Source organism: Spinacia oleracea, chromosome 1 (assembly GCF_020520425.1).
Source record: "Spinacia oleracea cultivar Varoflay chromosome 1, BTI_SOV_V1, whole genome shotgun sequence".
Classification (NCBI taxonomy): domain Eukaryota; kingdom Viridiplantae; phylum Streptophyta; class Magnoliopsida; order Caryophyllales; family Amaranthaceae; genus Spinacia; species Spinacia oleracea.
The window spans coordinates 74,991,423-75,010,087 of NC_079487.1; the positions used below are offsets into that span (position 1 = coordinate 74,991,423).

At 32.4% G+C, this 18,665-nt stretch overlaps 3 protein-coding genes across 5 annotated transcripts; all 3 read left to right on the forward strand.

Annotated features, from left to right (window-relative positions):
- The first annotated feature begins 5,128 nt into the window (after positions 1–5,128).
- On the forward strand, positions 5,129–11,210 carry LOC110799762 (probable inactive receptor kinase At5g58300). Of its 2 annotated transcripts, none has more exons than XM_022005030.2 (3): positions 5,129–5,672; positions 8,393–9,821; positions 10,292–11,210. In XM_022005030.2, exons 2-3 carry the CDS (start codon positions 8,534–8,536, stop codon positions 10,927–10,929), a joined length of 1,926 nt encoding a protein of 641 aa, XP_021860722.1. In that variant the 5' UTR covers positions 5,129–5,672; positions 8,393–8,533; the 3' UTR covers positions 10,930–11,210. The 2 variants fall into 2 exon arrangements, with proteins under 2 accessions (XP_021860722.1, XP_021860723.1); XM_022005031.2 differs by lacking the exon at positions 5,129–5,672 and adding an exon at positions 8,039–8,227.
- Positions 11,211–11,661: 451 nt separating this feature from the next.
- Positions 11,662–14,714, forward strand: LOC130465949 (uncharacterized). Its single transcript, XM_056834725.1, has 3 exons — positions 11,662–12,346; positions 13,084–13,303; positions 13,699–14,714. Exons 1-3 carry the CDS (start codon positions 12,208–12,210, stop codon positions 13,931–13,933), a joined length of 594 nt encoding a protein of 197 aa, XP_056690703.1. The 5' UTR covers positions 11,662–12,207; the 3' UTR covers positions 13,934–14,714.
- A 469-nt stretch (positions 14,715–15,183) lies between these two features.
- LOC130465950 (uncharacterized) lies at positions 15,184–18,172 on the forward strand. Of its 2 annotated transcripts, XM_056834727.1 has the most exons (5): positions 15,184–15,876; positions 16,707–16,884; positions 16,972–17,095; positions 17,189–17,332; positions 17,802–18,172. In XM_056834727.1, the coding sequence occupies exons 1-3, from the start codon at positions 15,587–15,589 to the stop codon at positions 17,023–17,025; spliced, it is 522 nt and encodes a 173-aa protein (XP_056690705.1). In that variant the 5' UTR covers positions 15,184–15,586; the 3' UTR covers positions 17,026–17,095; positions 17,189–17,332; positions 17,802–18,172. The 2 variants fall into 2 exon arrangements, with proteins under 2 accessions (XP_056690705.1, XP_056690704.1); XM_056834726.1 differs by having other exon boundaries at positions 16,707–17,095.
- The last annotated feature ends 493 nt before the right edge of the window (positions 18,173–18,665 follow it).

Sequence of the window (18,665 nt, forward strand, 5' to 3'; positions counted from 1 at the left end):
AGAAGAAAAAGGAGAATATTTACAACTTCCCTCTAATTGCTCCTCGGGCAATGTAAACGATTTAGAATGAGCATCAAGGTCGGTAAGGTCAAATGTATCATGGAATGGAGACCTATTGATAAAGCACGTTAGACTTAACATGGGGTATGAAGGAACAAGATCAAGCTTCCGCGAGAACGGGACATAGGCGGGAGGAGATAGAGGCTCAACATTAATGCTTTTACCTACAATTCCACCCTCGTGAATAAACTTGTCACTGAAATCTTCAACCAAAGTTTCGCAACCAATGGTTTCTCAACCAACGATTCTACAACCATTAGCGATTCTTCATCCTCCAAAGTCTCCGTTATATCCAACTTTTCCTCATCAGTACCAAAAGTCAAATGATAACCTTCCTCTAATGAACTAACATTCTCAACAAATGATAATCTTAGCGATTCTTCATACTTAAATACTTGATCTGTTCACGTACTATTTGTGTGATCCTACGGGTTCAGTCAAGAGTAAGATGTGGATTTAATATTATTAATTCCACTTGAACTAAAGCGGCCTCTAGCTAGGCATACAGTTCACTTGATCTCACTGAATTATTAACTTGTATAATTAATTAATACTGAACCGCATTTATTATACTTAGCATTGAATGCATACTTGGCCCAAGAGCATTATTTCCTTCAAACATGTTCTTTGTATTTGAACTATATGTTCATTTAAAAACAGGGTGCACAATGGACATTGTGCACCTGGGTGCATAAATCATATTTTGAATTCATCTTCCTTATTCAGCATCAAGTTACCATTAGTCCAATATACACATTAGCCTTTTCCACTCCACCAAAAATATTCAATATTAATTCAACATATAATTTTTATATTTTTTTAACCTTCAAATTACGCCTATGTTTAATTCATATATTACCAAAAATTCACAAGTCCTCACTAATTTAATTTCAAAAGACAACTAAACAACCACTATAACATCGCCCCGTACTTTGAACGGGCTCAAAAGCTAGTCATTTTTAATAATTAATTGTTGATACAAACTTGTAACTCTATTGAGATACACCTGTTGCAGAATTGATTAATTATTTTCTTCTTCAATGGTTGAGCTAAAAGCTCAGAACTACACTTTTAATAAAAGCTAGTTTTTTGAACGAACGATATCCTGAAATGTTTCGCTCCTAGAATCTCCCCCCTCTCTCTCTCTCTCTCTCTCTCTCTCTCTCTCTCTCCTAGAATCTCCCAACCATCAACGAATTTTGAAGGGGCTCCCATCGGTCGATACAGGTGGAAAGCCCTAAATTTTAATTTTGTGTGTATTTTTCTTATTTTGTTTTGTTTTTAAGGTCTACAATAATCCTTCCTCCTTGTGCGAGGAATGTTTCTCCCTTGAAAGACAAGGATTGTTCTCCTCTCTTTGCGAGAAACTTTTCTTTTTGTTTTCTAATGTCCATGATCGTATATCTAAGGACTACCGTAAAATTAATAAGTTCGTTGGTATAAATTTTGTGTGGTATCGCAACGGGTATCAATTTTTCGAATACGTTTAGATGGATTAGATAAAAATCATCCTCATGGCTACAACAACAAATCATTAGATTGTCTCTCCGAGAAAGATGTGTATTCCAGAGATATGTGTGGGAGATGCGCCACATTGCAAGATCTACTCGAGGATCATAGTTATGATGAACATAACATTTGTTTGATTCATTTGTTACGTATTTGTTTAAGTCAGGTTCCCTTTGTAGATATTGAATGCCCTTTTTATCAAAAAAAAAGGAAAATTTGATAAAATTAATCTAACCTTTGGCCGAATTTCTTTTATTAAGCCCACATATGACCTTTTTTTAATAATCCCACCATTACGAACTAACTACTTTTAATGAGCCTAATAGACCATAAATTTGTTGTAGGCGGTGATATGTCCTAAGTGACATTTTTATTGTTGTAATATTAATTTATTATTAAAAAAATTCTTTATAATTCATCATTTCTTTCTCTTTCCTCCTTAGTTTTTCGCAATTTCTTTCTTCTCCTCAGCACTTCCATCATTTTCTTCTACTTCTTTTGAGTTAAGCTAAAGGTTGGGGTCCAATATTTTGGTTTTTTCACCTTTTAGGACTTCGACTTTTTTTTTCACCTTTTAGGACCTCATTTTCATTTTCTGGGCACTTAACCATGGTTTAAACCGCCGTTAACCATACCATCACTCAAATAATAAGTTAAGCCAAAGGTTAGGTCTAACCTTTTGGTTTTTTCACCTTTCAGGACTCAGACATTTTTTTTCACCTTTTGGGACCTCGTTCTCATTTTTATACCAAACGTTATTTACTAAAAAATCAATAAAATGCAAAAATTAAATAAAATTAAGCACTCGATTTAAAAAGGACAAATGATTTTTTACCACCTATAATAATCGAAAAATTGTTTTTTATCACCTAAAAAACTAAACCTTGTATTTTACCACCTACAAAAAAAGCTTGTCTTTTACCACCTGAAAACGAAAAAATAGATGAATCATTTATATGTGACTACCTAATTCAATTTTCCTCTAACTTTTTACATTTCATATGTGATTTTCTTTAACTCTTTCACCCTTCTCTCTTTACTTCCATTAAATTATGTCAAATTTGTGAATTAATGGTGGTGAAAAATTATGTGAATTCTTGGAAGATAAGGAAGCGGGGTAAGAGAAGAGAGTTTAATACATGAAATCATGTAAGAAAATAACACATTAGAAATATTACCGTTATTATGGCCCCCCACATAATATTTTCATCTACTTTTCCATTTTTCAGGTGGTAAAAAATAAGTTTTAATTTTTTTAGGTGGTAAAAAATAATTTATCCATTTAAAAATAATAATAATAATAATAATAATAATAATAATAATAATAATAATAATTCATCTTTCCCGAACCCCTTCAAACAATTAAAACTACATAGTATTCTTCTCCAAACTTCATAGATAGTCTTTTCTCATTTATAAGACCTTTAATAGTTAAACTTAAGTTACGTAAACCAATAACAACTAATTTGAATATGTTATAGAAAATTTGAGGTCAGAAATTTTAATTCAGAAATTGCTGATGAATTTTGATCAAGTTAAGTATAAATATATCATTTTAGTACCTCGTCAATTATGGGCATCAATAATCCAATTGTATTTATGCTCATTAAACAATAAAAATCTAGTATGATATACTAGCTCCGTTCTTAAATGATCTTTACGTTTACTATTTGCACAGTAATAAGGAATTTTGGTGAACATTTGACAATGGGGTAACAAATGAAAAATGAGTGGCTATTAATTGTCCAACAATGTGAATGGATGAAAATTGATATTAAAGTATTGTGAGTGGATAAGTTATGGCGGGCTAAATGAAAGTAAAAATGGAATAAAGTAGAGTGTAAAGAATTTTCAAGAACAGACTAAAACGGAAAGCGTAAATAACTTTCAGAAACGGAGGTAGTATTAATTTGTGATCAAAACCAGAATTCGAGGATATACGATCAATGGCAGATCTTCCTTACATCGTGAGTCTCAGGGCCGAAAATTCCCTAGCGTATTTTAGTTCCATCGTTCCCCGTAAAAATTTGGGTATAATTGTATTATCGTACTCCACTATATTGCTTAGTTCTTCTATTGTTGCCCTTGAAAAACTATTCAAGATATGTCATTGCACAACATAACTGAATATATAAAATACTACGGAGTATTTCAATTTGATCTTATTATATGTTAATGATTAGAAACTTTAATAATTGAATTGGAATTACATGAAAATATGAATGAGGTCTCCAAAGGTGAAAAAAGAAAGTACAGGTCCTAAAAGGTGAAAAAACGAAAAGGTTAGTCCTCAAACTCTGGATTTACTTAAACCTTTTAACCCAATGACATAACCTTTTAATGTACACTAGTTAAATGTGACCGGAAAGGGGGAATGATGTCCCAAACGGTAAAAAAAAATAGATATAGGTCCTAAAGGGTGAAAATTTCAAAAGGTTAGACCCCATCTATTAAATTAACTCTACTTCTTCTCCACCATTGTTGCTCTCTCACACCTCTCACCCTTACCCAAAAATTCCGAGCAATCCATAAGCGAGAAACTCTCATTCTGAAAATTAAAACTAGCAATGAACTTACCCGATGAACCTAATTCTTCGGAATTCACACAAGAATCTGTATTGCAATGCCTCATTAACAAGAACACCAGGAGAATCAACATAAATGATGGAATGCGATGATGATGGAATGGATTACCCCCCTTGTCTGCCTAAAATAATGTACGAAGTAGTACTTTTAGTTAATGTAAAATATTAATTAATAAACTAAGTAGCACAATTATTAACCACCCGTAAGTATATAGTAAGAAGAAATAACTATAAACAAAATCCAAAAAAATCATAAAGAATAAAGAATAGGCTGGGCTTAAACGGGCTCAAATGGGCTTAAGCCTGGCCCAACCCGGCCCAATGCAGATTCTTGTGCAACCCAACCGCCCCGTTAAGCTTCGGCCCGGCCCGACCCTAACCCTGCCCATTGAACAGGTCTAGTCTCCACCAACTTTCGTTGATTAATCTTATCTTGTACGTACGAAACAGTTAAGAACATCTAAAGGCCAATAGTAAAAATACAAAAGGTCTTGCGCGCACTAGGTGTACAATAAATTTATTGTACACCAAGATAACTTTTACCTATTTTTTTGTAACTTTAACCTAGTTTTGATTAACTTTTATATTAGTAAAAAAATGTTGATAGATAAACATTTTAAAGAGTTAAATGATTAATTTTATACATTATTAGTGATTTTGAAGAAACAATTTTTATTAAAATGAAAAAATTTATCATTAAAAAATGGATAACTTTTACATATATAAGTTTAACTTTTAGACATTTTGAATTAACTTTTACTTTGGTATTTATTGTACAACCATTGTAAATAAGAATTTGTGGTAACCATATACTCCATATACAAGTAAAAAAAAAACATGGCTTAATAGTAAACAAAGCTTAATACTACGAGGTAGTAAACAAAGTTTACGGTAAAAGTAAACAAAACTTGGAAAACCGCAATTGCTTCCCCCATTTCTTACGCAACACATGACACAACACACTTACACACCATTCGTGATTCGCCTGTAATCCCACTTTGCTGATCCCCAGCTTCACTACCAGACTGTACTTCACTCTTCATTTTTTTTCAATTATTTTTGACCAGTCTACTGTACAAAACTTCATTACTCATTAGTTCTATTTTTTTTTATTTTTTTTTTTTTCCCACTTTCACCATATTCTCTATATCACCAACTCCTCCTTTTTTCTCTCTCCTTTTTTTTTTTGGGTTTTCTGGGTCCATCTCAAAATTCCCTATTTTTCTTGCTTTCTCTCTCTATTAATCACTGAAATTCAAGTGTTTTTTTTTGTAGTTGAGCCGCTTTAAATGAGAGAAAGAGAAACTCTCATTTAATGCTGAATTCCTCATACTAATATCGGTACAAATCGTCGTTTCATTTCGGTTTACCGACGCTTTTCTTTTTCTACGTCGTTTTCTCATGAATAAATTAACTAAACCCAAAATTGCCATAAAAATCACACTGTAATCTCAACTGGGTTTCCTTCTACATTGGTGGGTTTCTCTACATTTTCGCCTCCCCTGCTTTTATCTCGAGGTTCTTTTTCTCTCTCCTCTTCTTTTTCGAATTTATTCTATTTTTAGCAATTTTTGTATTTGAGTTTTTGCTTATTTACTGATATAAATTGAACATTTGTGTTTAATTGCCTTTATAAATTAATACTTAGGTGCAATGGAGTTTTGAAATTTTGTGGGTTTTTTTGTTGGGGCAGGGAAGGAGAGAGAAAGTAAGTACATTGTCCAATTGGTTCAATTTTGGCATGTTTGTATGTTCTACACTGGAAATACTGTAAAACTGAGAAATTTCTGCAATTGTTTTTGTTTTTTTTGGAAATATTTTATTTATTTACCTGCATTAATTGTTAATTTTGGCATTTTATAATATTTCAAAGATAAATTCGAATAAATAAGCTAACGGATAGTCTTGTCAAGGTTTTAGATCCACATTGTACCAGAATTTGCTCATAAATTGCCGTACGATAATGTTTATTTTCGTACAAATTAGTGTTTTTTTCAGGATAAATCAGGTTTTTTTTGTAAATTATATTAGCAATTGTAATTAATGGAAAATTGAAAATAAATACTAGATCCGACCTTTAATATTTTTATACAGTATGTGCAAATTTAATTTATACGAAGTTTGTATTGCTCACTAATTTTTATCAAATTATTTGATGAAACTTCCATTAATTTTAAATAGTACAATAATATATTTTAAGAGAAATTAATAATTTAATGAAGTTCATGAAAGGGAGCAAATCCTTGTGTTATATGGAAATTGATTTTGGCACACCTCTATGAGTAGAGTACAGTTTACGGATTCCAGTGAGGGGTGCTCTCACACTGGCCACTGGGTGTGCCAAAATCACTTCCAGTAGTAGACAACATAGTGGAAACTGAAGCAGGTTTCCTTTTCTCTTTAATTTTTGTCGCGTTATAGTTCAAAGTTGTCTCTGTATAGATTATTTTCCCGTATATTTTTTATAAGAAATTTATTTTTAGAGGATGACAAAACAATGGCCGTCTTGCTTTGTGGATTGAGGTTGATTATTATGGTTTTGTAATACTTTTGCTTTTGCTACTTAGTGTGACCTTTGTAGTATTAAACTAGGCAAAGAAGCTTTTAGTCGCTATCTTAACAAAAGAAAGTAAATGATGCTACAGTACAGATTCTTCTACTTAGTTAAATCTCATGGATACTAGTTGTCTTGTTCCATAATCTGGACCTCTCTTTATCACTTCATTTAATTAGGGTATATATATATGGTTGTGTTTAGTCTATGTTGTTAGGACTTTCCATTTTACGTTAGGTACTCGTGTTAGATTCCCGTCACTCCAACATAGGTATAGAAACTTGACACCTCAAGACCACAATTTGGACTAAAAATATGGAAATTTTAGATAAAATAGTCAAGTCTTCACAAGAAAACATATCCAGGGTGTCCTATATGATAGAGTTCCCAAGTCCAGGCATAGTCAAAGCATAATCTAATTTAAGGAAAACTGACAACTGTTTCGGACATTCCAAAATACGGAGTAATATACTTATGTAACTATTAATTCTGAATGGAGGGAGTTATTAGTTCAAAGAAAAAATGAACATCCATTATCAAGAGCCTTGTTTTGAGCTTGTTTAGAGGAGACATGCCTTTTTTAGGAAAAGCATTTCATACTTTTTTTTTTATGGCATGGCAAAGTATAGTTTTCACTTTTGCTTTGTTTCTTATAATGGGCATCGGATTCTCTCTGATCTCTTTTCCTTATTACAGAGGGCTGCTTTTAATCTTTACAGCATTTTTTTAGAAATTTAAGGGCATTCAATATATAGAAGTTATATTCCTGATTCCTGAAGCACTGGGAATTTTCACTTTAAACCTTAAAATGTTAATAAATTCCCTCTTAAGTTATCTGAATATTTTGCTTTTTCTTTTTTGTTTGTATAAAGGGTACAAAGGGTGGATAAGAATCGACTCTCAACCTCCCACTCGGAAAAAATAATCTTAATAATTGGATCATATCTCGATTCTCGATTATTCGAGTTGAAGTTGTGGGAAGGTTAAAATTGAAGCTAAGAGTACAAATGTACAAATGCATCAATTTTTATTGCTTCTTCTCGGTGCAAAGATGTTGATGCTTTATAACCTAAAAGTAGGGCACCCTTCTAAAATCAATACTTAGTTAATAAGTATATATTCCTCTTTGCATGATAGAATCATTGAGTGAACTTTTCCCCCCTAAAATAATTAAGGAAAAAGCAGGAACAGATTAAAAGAATTGGTGGTCCTTGAATGGTGGAGTCATCAAAAGTAATATTCTTTCAACTGTATTAGTGTTTTATATGCAATTTTATTTCAAAGTTGATAGTATGTAAGAAATATTCTACAGGTAAAGTAGGACATACCGTAGACTAAATAATTGCAGATATTTCCTTGTCTTTTGACCCTCTTTCCTATCAAGAATGTGGAATTGTGGATGTTGTCTTTGTTTTACACTACGTATATCTTTTTCGTGTTCGCCTTTAAACCATAGCAGGTTTTCCGGATGTTTTCTAGGATCAGAATCATCATTACAGGCCATCTCATGTATGAAAGGGTTAGTTTAACTGGTTTGATTTGACTTTTAATATTACTCCAACAATCAAGGTCATTATGTATGTCTGTGTGAGTTTTAAGCTTGAGGCATAATGCATGTTATGTTTATTTCTTATGCTGCTAGTGTCTTAATCTGATTATCGATTTTGCATATTTGATGATGCAGTGTTATTGTCAACCTCTCCTTCAGATGTAATATAAGTCATAAAAGGACTTCTTATTGGGACAGATCAAATAGCAACACCACTCATGGTTTCATCTCTGCATCTAGCATTATCTTAATATAGCATCAGCAGAAAAGTCCACCATGAAGCGCAAATCCTCTTTAGAACTCTCTGTCTTTCTTCTCCAAGTTGCTATCCTCCCCCTCATTTGTGCTGACTTGAACTCAGACAGGCAAGCTCTTCTTAATTTTGCTGCTAATGTTCCACATAGCCGAAAGCTCAACTGGAATGTTGCTTCTCCAATTTGCACCTCTTGGGCTGGTATTACTTGCAATACCCAAGGAACCCGTGTTGTTGCTGTCCATCTCCCAGGAATTGGGCTCGTTGGCCCGATACCATCTGGCACCATTGGGAAACTAGACGCCCTTGAAATCCTAAGCCTGAGATCAAACAGCCTCAATGGGAAAATTCCTACTGACATGTGTTCTTTAACATCACTCCATTACTTATTCCTTCAATCAAATAATTTCTCAGGGAGCATTCCCGAAACTCTTTCTCCTGGACTTATGGTGTTGGATTTAAGCTTCAACTCCTTCACTGGAAATATTCCTTCAGTTATCAACAATTTGACAAGGCTTATGGTGTTGGATCTCCAAGATAATTTGCTTTCAGGTTCTGTTCCTGACCTTAAACCCCCGAGGCTCAAATTTTTAAACATTAGCTACAACAAGTTAAATGGTGAAATCCCATCTTCACTTCAGAAGTTCCCTAGTTCATCATTTTTGGGGAACCCCTTATGTGGGCCACCTCTGGACAGTTGCTCCTCCAGTGACCTATCACCTGCTCCAGCTTCCTTGGTGTCTCCATCAACACTCCCCATGAAAAGCAAAACTGGCAATAGCAGGAAACTCAGTATAGGCGCCATAATTGCTATTGTAGTAGGCAGCATTGCTGCGTTGTTTCTTGCTATAATGATAATCTTATTATGCTGTTTGAAGAAAAGAAGTGTAGAAGATAGTGCAGTTGATAAAGGGAAAGAAGTTAATGTGAAGAAGGGCAAAAACCAAATGCCAAAGGAAGACTTCGGGAGTGGTGTGCAAACATCTGAAAAGAACAAATTGGTATTCTTTGAAGGCTGCTCTTATAACTTTGATCTGGAGGACTTGCTTAGAGCTTCAGCGGAAGTTCTTGGGAAAGGGAGCTATGGAACAGCATACAAAGCAATTTTGGACGAGGGAGTTGTTGTGGTGGTAAAAAGGCTGAAGGAGGTGGGAATTGGCAAGAGGGAATTTGAACAGCAAATGGAGATGGTTAGCAAAGTTGGTCAACATCCAAATCTCGTGCCTCTTCGGGCTTACTATTTCTCCAAGGATGAAAAACTTCTAGTGTATGATTTCATGCCTGGTGGTAGCTTAAGTGCAGTCTTGCATGGTACACATACCTTAACCCTCTATTCTCACAGTTTTAAATGCATCAATCTTCTAGTTGCAGTTTACCATAATGATGATCCATTGTTGCAGGAGATCTTCAATCATGACGTGCTATCTGATCGATTTTGACTAATATAATAGTCATAAAAACTATTAGAAGCATTGGCCCCTAAAAAACTACTGTAGAGTAGCATATTCCTATGATTACATATCTGCATCCTTGTGATCTCATTTCATCAGGTCCCCTTCCTTTTAAGTTTAACATAATAATTTTATGTTTTCACTTGAAAATGGAAACTATTAATTGTTGAAATCAGTGTTATTTAATTCATACATGAAAATTTAGGCCTGCTTTACAATCTTGTACTGTTGAATTAAAAAACAGTGGTTGAAGTTGCTTAAAATTTGCAAATTTTCTGAAATTATATGCTGCTAGCATTTTGTTGATGCATCCTTCCGCTCAACTTTCAGGCTCTGGCTATAATGGAAAGACTCCCCTAGATTGGAACTCTAGAATTACAATTGCATTAGGAGCTGCACGAGGAATACTCCATGTCCACAGTGAGGCAGGGGGAAAATTTATCCACGGAAACATTAAGTCCTCGAATATTCTCCTCTCACAAGATCACGAAGGTTGCATCTCTGATTTCGGCTTGCCTCTGTTGATGAATTTCCAAGGCATCACCTCGAGGAGCATAGGGTACCATGCTCCAGAAGTGATAGAAGCAAGAAAAGCCAGTCAAAAATCGGATGTTTACAGCTTTGGAGTACTTGTGTTGGAGATGCTTACAGGGAAAGCCCCTCTTAAGACAAGCCATGGACAATGTGATGTGATTGATCTCCCTAGATGGGTGCAGTCTGTAGTGAGAGAAGAGTGGACTTCTGAGGTATTTGATGTTGAGCTGCTAAAGAGTCCAAATGCCGAAGAGGAAATGGTGCAGATGTTACAGATAGCATTGGCTTGTGTTGCTAGAGTTCCTGATATGAGGCCTGTAATGGAAGATGTGGTCAGAATGATTGAGGAAATTAGACCATCCGAGTCAGAAGAGAGACCGTCTTCTGACGAGAACAAGTCTAAGGACTCTAACGTTGGAACCCCTACCCCTTGATTTTCCCCAACGCTCTTAGCGTTAAGAGTTAAATCCAGATCTCAGATTTGTCATTGGAGACATGAAATGTGATTTTCTGATTGCAGGTGATAATGATTATTCCTAATTTACGCAAATTTTCTAGGCTTGTGCAACTGTTTGTTGAGCAGATAAGCTTCTTGAGAGTGATGTCAAATTGCATTGATGCAAAAAGAATACGAAGTACTACATATGTTTGATTATGAGCTATGTATGAATTATGCTTTGGCATTTGGTGTTATCTTTTGTTAAAACTACTGCAATCACCAACTCTATACTATTATTGTGATAGAAATATTATATGAATGCTTAATATACCCCGTCAATATATTTAGAATATTCTACGATTCTTGTTTTTCAAGCAAAACTTTAACTAAGCGCTATAGAGAAAGAAATAATCTAGTTGTACCAAATGCATGGTACAACCGATTATACATAAATTTTTTTCTAAACGCAAGAAGAAGGTTGACCCTCAATTAGCAAGCACTAGACTTGTGTCTCCCCTTGGAGAGTACGAAGGTTCTTCTAGTGAATTACTCCGTACTCAGGTGGATGCATGCCACCTATGAAAGCCGTTATAAGCTTAATACTGACGCAACAATCTCTATGGATGGAAGGGGTGACTTGGGCGAGGTTTTCTGAATCTATACTGGGTATACCATTAAAATGGTATACTAAGGTCAAAATAGTAACTTCAGTTGGTATATTAAGGGCTAAATGGTAAGTTTAAGTAAAAAATTGAGTCTGGCCCACGAAAAATAACATTTATCTTTGACTTGTGAGTACCAAACTATGTTGTTTGGAACCAAATAAAACTGAAACCACGTTACCAAACTATGTTGTTTGGTATCGCATGAGAAAATACAACTACTTTTCTTGTATCAAACTATGTGGTTTGGTACTAAATAAAAATGCAGAATATTAGTATACCATTTCAATGGTATACCCAGTATAGATTAAGACTTCCTCGACTTGGGCATGGGCGAATGGCGATATTTACACTATAATAAACCCGGTCCATGCTATGGACTAGGGTATTATAGTCTTTGCGTATGGTATGTTGGGTAACCGCCACGTGTGGTTACTTTCCAAATATATACGTATTTTTTGATTTTTTTTTTTCTTTTCCAAGCTTTTGAACTTCCCATTCAACTTATCTCTAAACTGCTCACTGAACTTCTCTCTCCATTTCAAATTTAATTTCAGCATTTGCGCCATCAATTTCCATAAAATAATCATCAAATCTTCGTTTTTGTTGCAATGGTGAAGAAAGCGGCAGCGAAGAAAGTGGTTGAAGCTCCCAAAATCGATAATGTCGCCGTTTCGAATTTAGAAACGGCAATTGAAGGTCCGCGAACGCAAGGACAACGGCCAAATCAAGTTTCTGATGAAATTCCAGGTATATTTGATCTTGTTTTATATTTTTGATTTTGAATTATTGAAATGTTTGTGGTTTTGTTGAAATTAGGGTTAGTGTTTCATACAGTTAGTGTATATTTGATATAGTTACCTTTACTTTATTTTACGAAGTTTTTTAGTGTTTTTATTAGTGACTGGAATGTTCGTAGTGTTCATGTTATTAGTAGTTTTTTAGAGTAACTATATTTTTAAAAAGGTTACTATATGTTTAAAACAGTAACTATGTTTTTAAAATAGTCACTATCATTTTTAGAAAGTTATAAAACAAATAGTTACTATCTTTTTATGAAAGTAATTATAACTTTAAAATAGTAACTATGTGTTATAAATAGTTACTATCTTTGTTAAAATGTTATTATAAATTTAAACAGTAACTATGTCTTATAAATAGTTACTATATATCTGATTTAAATGGTGTACTCTATGTGTACTATAGTTACTATACTATTTTAGAAATTATTATGTGTAAAATAGTTACTATATGATTTCAAAGGTTACTATATGTCGACAATAGTTACTATATGATTCTAATGGTTACTATATTCTATAATGGTTACTATATGATTTTAATGGTTACTATATGTCTACAATAGTTACTATATGATTCTAATGGTTACTATATTCTATAATGGTTACTATATGTCCACAATAGTTACTATATGATTCTACTGGTTACTATATTATTAATACTTCGTCTTATAATTGTTTTCTTTTCAGTTGCCAAACAATCAGTGACTATTAAAAAGAAGAAAAAGACGGTCTCTCTTAAAACCAAAGATAACGAGGTAGAACCAGAAAGAGAAGCTGTTGAAGGACCAGAACTTAGTCGACAAATAGTTTTACAAAATTCTAGTTTGATTGACGTTCCAGTGCCTGATGCTCATCAACTCCAGGCTCAAGCTATTAAAGAAGTAGGCGTTGATGGCCTGCCGATTATGTAAGTGTTTATTTTAAAGATAGTTACTATATGTTTTAAATAGTTACTATATGTTTTAAATAGTTACTATATGTTATAAATAGTTACTATGTGTACCATAGATATTATATCATGTTTAAACATTTACTATATGTTTTAAATAGTTACTATATGTTTTAAATATTTACTATATGTTATAAATAGTTACTATGTGTACAATAGTTATTATATCATGTTTAAACAGTTACTATATTTTTTAAATAGTTACTATATGTGTACAATAGTTATTATATCATTATATTAGTTAATGTTTGCCTTGTAATATTAACTATATAATTTTTATAGTTACTATGTTATTGTTTCATATCTATATATTAAATACCTGGCTTAGGTTATATATTATTGATTATTTTCAGGTTTACTTTTGTTACACAATGTTCAGGAGGAACATTGTGCAAATTAATTAAAGACTTCACACCTGAACAAAAGGCTGTTGTGGAAGAGATAGGCTTTGGGGGATTGTTAGAGCTGCAACTAAATCGAAAAAATACTCAAATGATGTACTGGTGCATTAAGTGTTTTGATGGAGTGAGTTCTTTGTTCACAGTCAGTGATTCCAAGCAGTTTGAAATCACTGATTATGATGTGTAAGATATGTTTATGCTCCCCCTTTCTAAGCTGGAGGTTGAAGGGGTTAAGCGTGGGCGGAATTCTACTAATCCTGACTTGGAGTTGAAAGTCAAGTGGCGAAAGGAGTTTGGTTTTGAAGAAGTAAATGCTCAAATTCCTGTGAGGTTGTTTGAGGAAAGAATCAAGTTGTTGACAGAGGGTGGTGATCTGTTTAAACAGTTGTTCGTTTTTGTTGCTTTTTCTACATTTATGACTCCTACATCCAATAGGAGTATAGATTTACGATTGGCTAAAGCTTTGGAAGATCCTAAAATGATTCCCAAATATAATTGGTGTAAACACGTTCTTGACGTATTGTGTGAGGAAACTGTGAAATTTAAGAATTCTTTATTGAAAGGGAGCTTTTGGAGGTTGTGTTGTGTTTTTGCAACTTGCTTATTTTCAACGGATGAAGTTTAGGAATTATAGTAGTATTCCTGATGAATTACCTCTTATTAAACATTGGACATCGAAGATGATAACTGATCGGATTCATGCTGAAAATGCAAATATGAGTACATTATATGGTTCTGGAATTTTGGAGAAGGAGAAGTATCCAATTTCCAAAAAAATTGTTTTTGTTGATGGTCAAATAGATTTGACAAGAACAAAATCAATTTCCAAAGAAAGTCAACCTGGCAGCAGTGGGAGAGGAGGTGAAAAGCCCTCTGTTGGCCGTCGACTTCCCCATCGGCGGGGTAAGATTCTTCAGTTTGAGATCCCTGAATCTCATCCTACTGATGAAGAAATTCTCTCCAAAGCCACTGATGTAAATTTACTTTATACTTGATATATTTGTCATTATATACTATAGTTATTTTTTATAAATTATAGTTATCTTTTATACACTATAATTACCATTATCTTTGTTTTAGTAATTGTATTATATTCTCTATACTATAATTATCTTTTATATACTATAGTTATCTTTTATACACTAAGTTACCATTATCTTTGTTTTAGTAATTGTTTATATACAATATACTATAGTTATCTTTTATTTACTACAGTTACCTTTTATTTACGATAGTTATCTTTTATATACTATAGTTACCTTTCATATACTATAGTAACCTTTTATATACTATAGTTATCTTTTATATACTATAGTTACCTTTTCTTATAATATTTGTTGTACTCTTTTATTAAAATTTCCTAATATGTTCCATATTTTAATTTATGTACTTTGTCTTTCAGAATTTTCAAGGTCAGTGGTTGTTGATGAAGAGAGATTTGGATGTCGTTTCAGCAATCCATGCTGAAGAGCTGTTCAAAATAAAGGCTTCGATGCAGACGCAGAACCATGGCGATGATATTTTGGAAATCTTCCACTTATCAAAAGTTGGTTGATGAGTTAGTGGAGATTCATCAATTGGTGAAGAACCTACCTAATGGGTGGGATGATATTTTTGGTACAAGTCAATATGCATCTAATCCAGTATCTGTTACCATTGTCCCTCAACCTTCTGCTGTTGTTCCAACTGAGGCTGCATCTTTGTCTACTGCTGCTATTGTTGAGCCAAGAACATCTACCCAAGCGTTTGTTAATCCAATTGATGTTTCAAAAGTTATACATGATGTTGTTGATTCTTTGAAAACCAAATCGAAAACATCTACGGAGGTGATGATGATGAAATGGAAGAATATGATCGTGTGTGGGCTGGGTTCCAAAAATGTATCATTAACAACCATGCTATATCAAAAGTGGATGTCAGTGTGTATGGTGTTGAGGAAAATGCGCTATTAATGTCTGCGTTTATGATTGCATCAAAAGTGGATGTCAGTGTGTATGGTGTTGAGGAAAATGTGTTATTAATGTGTGCGTTTATGATTGCATTTGAAGATTTAATGAGACTTCTTCCACCATTTGTTCAAGAAGTTGTGGATTTTGCTGCTTTGGCTGATGGAGAGTGTATGTTGCTTAAGTAAGTAGAAGTTTTTCATTTCATAATTTATTGTTTATTTAATCTTGTACCATTTAATATTTAATTCACTTTATTTGTAATATAGTTATTTATTTTAAACTATAGTTACCTTCTAACAGATATAGTTATTATATTTTTTTATAGTTACTTTTAATATAATTGTTTGGCTTTTATATGATAGTAACTTTACATGCGTTATAGTAACTTTATATTTGATATAGTAGCTTTATATACGTTATAGTAACTTTATAATTCGTATTTGTTATAGTTAACTTTATATTTGATGTAGTTACCTATTATATACTATAGTTTCTTTGTATGCTATATAGTTACCTTTTATATATTGTAATTACCTTTTATACTTTATAGTTACCTTTTATATATAGTAGTTACCTTTTATATATGGTAGTTACCTTTTAAATACTATAGTTACCTCGATACTTTATAGTACCCTTTTATATATTGTATTTACCTTTTATTCTCTATAGTAACCTTTTATATACTATAGTTACCTTTTGTTTACTATAGTCCCTCGATAATTTATAGTTACCTTTTATACTCTGCAGTATCTTTTTATTTACTATAGTTACCTTTTATATTCTATGGTTACTTTTTATTTACTATAGTATCCTTTTATTTACTATAGTTACCTTTTATACTCTATAGTATCCTTTTTTTTTTTTTTTTTTTTTTTTTTTTTTTTTTTTTACTATAGTATCCTTTTTTTTTTACTATAGTTACCTTTTATACTCTATAGTATCATTTTATTTATTATAGTAACCTTTATATTATTTCTGACATAGTTATTGTTTCTTATTTATGTTTTTCAGTGATAAAGTTATTGAATACAATCCTTTTATTGTGGTAGCAAGAGATGATATGTGGACACTTCCTTCTACATTTGATATTCTTCTGATTCATATTGAATCATGGGCCTTTTTATTGAATGAAAATGAAAGAAAGCCTGATGGTTGTCCTCATAAGCTGTTTTTAGGTGGCACATATTGTGTAAGTTATATTTTTAATAATATAGAATGTAAATTATTTATATTTTTTTTGCCTTTGTTTAATTTTTCTTTTAATAATCTTTTGCAGAAATATGTTGCTGAATTGATTGAGAAACCAGATGATCAAAAAAATCTAGTCTGAATTGTCTATTTGTCTTCGTTATGGTGTGAAAGATATTAATGGAATTAAATCGTTGAAAGATTGTAATATGGTATGATTTATATTTTTTTTATATAACCATATTATTTTCTTTTTCTGCCTCCTTTGTTGTAGTTGTAATCTGTTGTTTTTCTTTTTTATATAGATTTTTGCTCCTGTTCTGATTCAAGACCCGAAATATTACTACCTGTTTGTGGTTAGTATGAAAGACAAAAGAGTGTACTTCAGGGATAATATGATTATTGATGAAAATGAGTTGGAAGGAAGGAAGAAATCTTTTTCTGTCTTGGTAAGTTTTTTTTATAGTTACCTTATTTTTCGTTGTAGTTACTTTACATATGTTATAGTTACCCTTATATTCCAGTCCTTATTGAATACAAATACTTATCTTTTGTATATTGTTCTTCATTAGAAAAGCTATTGAAAGATTTGGATACCATTCATCATCAAGATATTAGAACCTTCGCATTTATCCCTGTCGATGGTAATTGGAAGCGAGGTGCTTATGATAAAGACTGTTGTGTTTATTTAATGATGTTTATGATGGTATTTCATGGTGTTGAAACTGTACAAGATGGTGTTGGCATTTTTGACTTTGATCCCTTGGCAAATATAAGTTTTTGTGTTAAAATTAATTAATCTTTTTTTGTTTTGATAAAATTAATGTTTTTTATAGTTTCTCTTCATTCTTTATAGTTATTGTTTTGTTGTTATAGTTACTGTTTTTATTCTAATAGTTATTGTTTAAATATTTGCAGGAAGATTTCAGGAAGTTCATCAGGGCTTGTATGTGTGGCACCATTGTTTTGTCAGATTTGAATCTTTGCAGGGATGAATTTCTTCAAAAAATGGTTTCATTTAGGGAAAAGAGGAAAGAAGATGTTTTGGAGGCACTTATTAAAGAGAGGGAAAAGTTGCTTCAGAAACACATTGATGATCCTGAAAAAATTGAAGTTGTGGCAAGAATTAGTTCAGGAAGGAAATCCAAAAATGTTGAAACAGAAGATGATGTTGAGCCAAATTTTATAGTTGAAGGTAAAGGACGCGGCAAAGGAAGGAGATGCGGCAAAGGAGGCAGACGCGGTAAAGGACGCGGACGAGGTGCTTCACATGGTGAATAATTTTTAAAGCTGAAAAAATAATTTAATCTTTAATGTTAATGTGTTGTAAATTTACTCTTTAGAAAGTACAGTTAATTCTAATTTTGATATAGTTACTCTCTGTGATTTAGAATTGTTTGATATATGAGAGTGATTGTAACTTCTGCAGTATCTGTGTGATATTGTTCAATTTATAATATAGTAGTTGTTTTACAGATATAATTTACCTTTTTTCAACATCTAGTAACTCTATTGATATTCTACTTTATTCAAATGAAATTATCTTTCTTCAAAGTTACTATCTGAATATATAGTTACGTTACATAGCATATAGTGACTATCATAAATTAAGTATTTTATTGCCATTAACCGTGGAATATAATGAGAATAAATGTAGTTTCTATTTTAAAGAAACAGTTACCTTTAGAAAAATATAGTTACTCTTATAAATTTATAAGTCATGTTTTATTCTATACAAAAAGTTACTATATTTATAGAATAGTAACTATATTAAAGAAAGAG